Source organism: Empidonax traillii, unplaced genomic scaffold (assembly GCF_003031625.1).
Source record: "Empidonax traillii isolate 1590-97213 ecotype Southwest subspecies unplaced genomic scaffold, ASM303162v1 scaffold96:size1206935, whole genome shotgun sequence".
Lineage (NCBI taxonomy): Eukaryota > Metazoa > Chordata > Aves > Passeriformes > Tyrannidae > Empidonax > Empidonax traillii.
Genome location: NW_020955289.1, coordinates 388230 through 389567, shown reverse-complemented (window position 1 = coordinate 389567; position 1338 = coordinate 388230). Strand labels below are relative to the sequence as shown.

The window sequence follows — 1338 nt, the reverse complement described above, 5'->3', positions numbered from 1 at the left end:
AAAAAAAAAAAAAAGAAGAAAAGAATTTACCTCCACATTCCCCACGAACAAAACATGCACTAACTAAAAACATGTTAAGGAAAAAAAATCAGACTGAATTTGCAAGAAGTTTAAGTAGTAAAACCTGCATTCCTGAAAGAAATCCTGCCCCTCCCCAATACCCCACAAAGAAACATAATTTATCGTACAATTTCATAATCTTATTTACCTTTAGCTTGGGCAGCAGAGCTGTGAGAATATCCAAGAGATAGCAAAGCCATTTCAATCAGTTGGTTGAAAAGCATATCCTTCCTCACCAACACAAATTCTGCATGCTCCTCCTTAGAATCATACTCAATGGCATTTTCATAATGTTCCACTACACAGAAAACTGGAAGCATACTTCCTATTAAAAAAAATTAAATTTAACATATTAAACTTGAGTTACAGTAGAGTAGGTGGGTCTATACAGCGTTATGTAAATAAAACCTGTACGAACAGGCAAAAGAGAGGCATCAAGAATCATCACAAATATTTGACAAACATATTCCCCAAGTCCTTTCCCCTCACCCTCTCAAAAAAAGAGAAACTTCTACAAAAGATACATCTCTCTGAAAAGCAGAAATGCAAATTTATCTCACTTGATCAGATACAGATTTAAAGAATTACCTTCTATAGAAATAACAAGGTTGACTGAAGAGAAGTTGATTCTCTCTGTCCTGCCTGATTTGTTGTGAGTAGCAGGCAGCATGAGAACCTAAATACATACTGCAGATGTCTTCACTGTAAGCCATTTTAGTACCAGCTACATAATTTTGTTCGTTAACATTAAAAGTTTCTTAGTCCTGCCAAAAAACATTTAATTGCTTTCAACATCAACAACAAATCACCTTGTGTGTTATACATTCGCTCTGAAAAGAGTACACAGGGAAACAAGGCAAAAGTTAACACTAATTCGTGCTTCATTCACTGAGTGCACTTGAGCACTACTTTCACTCACATCTTTAAGAAACAAATCATGATTTCAAGGCCGCTTTAAGAAGTGTACCTGCAGCTTGGGCTTTTTTGTTGCTGCTGTTGTTGTCTCCTGCACTTTACATCCTACAATGCTATTTTGGCACGCCTGAAAGTTAATTACTAATTTCCAGTTTTGTAGCATCATATGACAAACCCTTCCATACGCTGCACAGAATATTAAGCAAATAACCTCTTCTCTTTCCTTTAGCCTTTTTTTTTTTTTTTTTTTTTTTTTTTTTTTTTTTTTTTTTTTTTTTTTTTTTTTTTTTTTTTTTTTTTTTTTTTTTTTTTTTTTTTTTTTTTTTTTTTTTTTTTTTTTTTTTTTTTTTTTTTTTTTTTTTT

At 32.5% G+C, this 1338-nt stretch overlaps 1 protein-coding gene across 10 annotated transcripts in view; it reads right to left on the bottom strand.

The window, feature by feature from the left end:
- The window catches only part of SATB1 (SATB homeobox 1), a 93905-nt gene that overhangs the window by 66694 nt on the left and 25873 nt on the right, over nucleotides 1-1338 (bottom strand). For all 10 annotated transcript variants that reach the window (XM_027881821.1, XM_027881819.1, XM_027881818.1 and 7 more), the window contains one exon: nucleotides 209-385. In XM_027881821.1, coding sequence (XP_027737622.1) covers nucleotides 209-385 — 177 coding nt within the window. The remainder of the gene's footprint in view (nucleotides 1-208; nucleotides 386-1338) is intronic.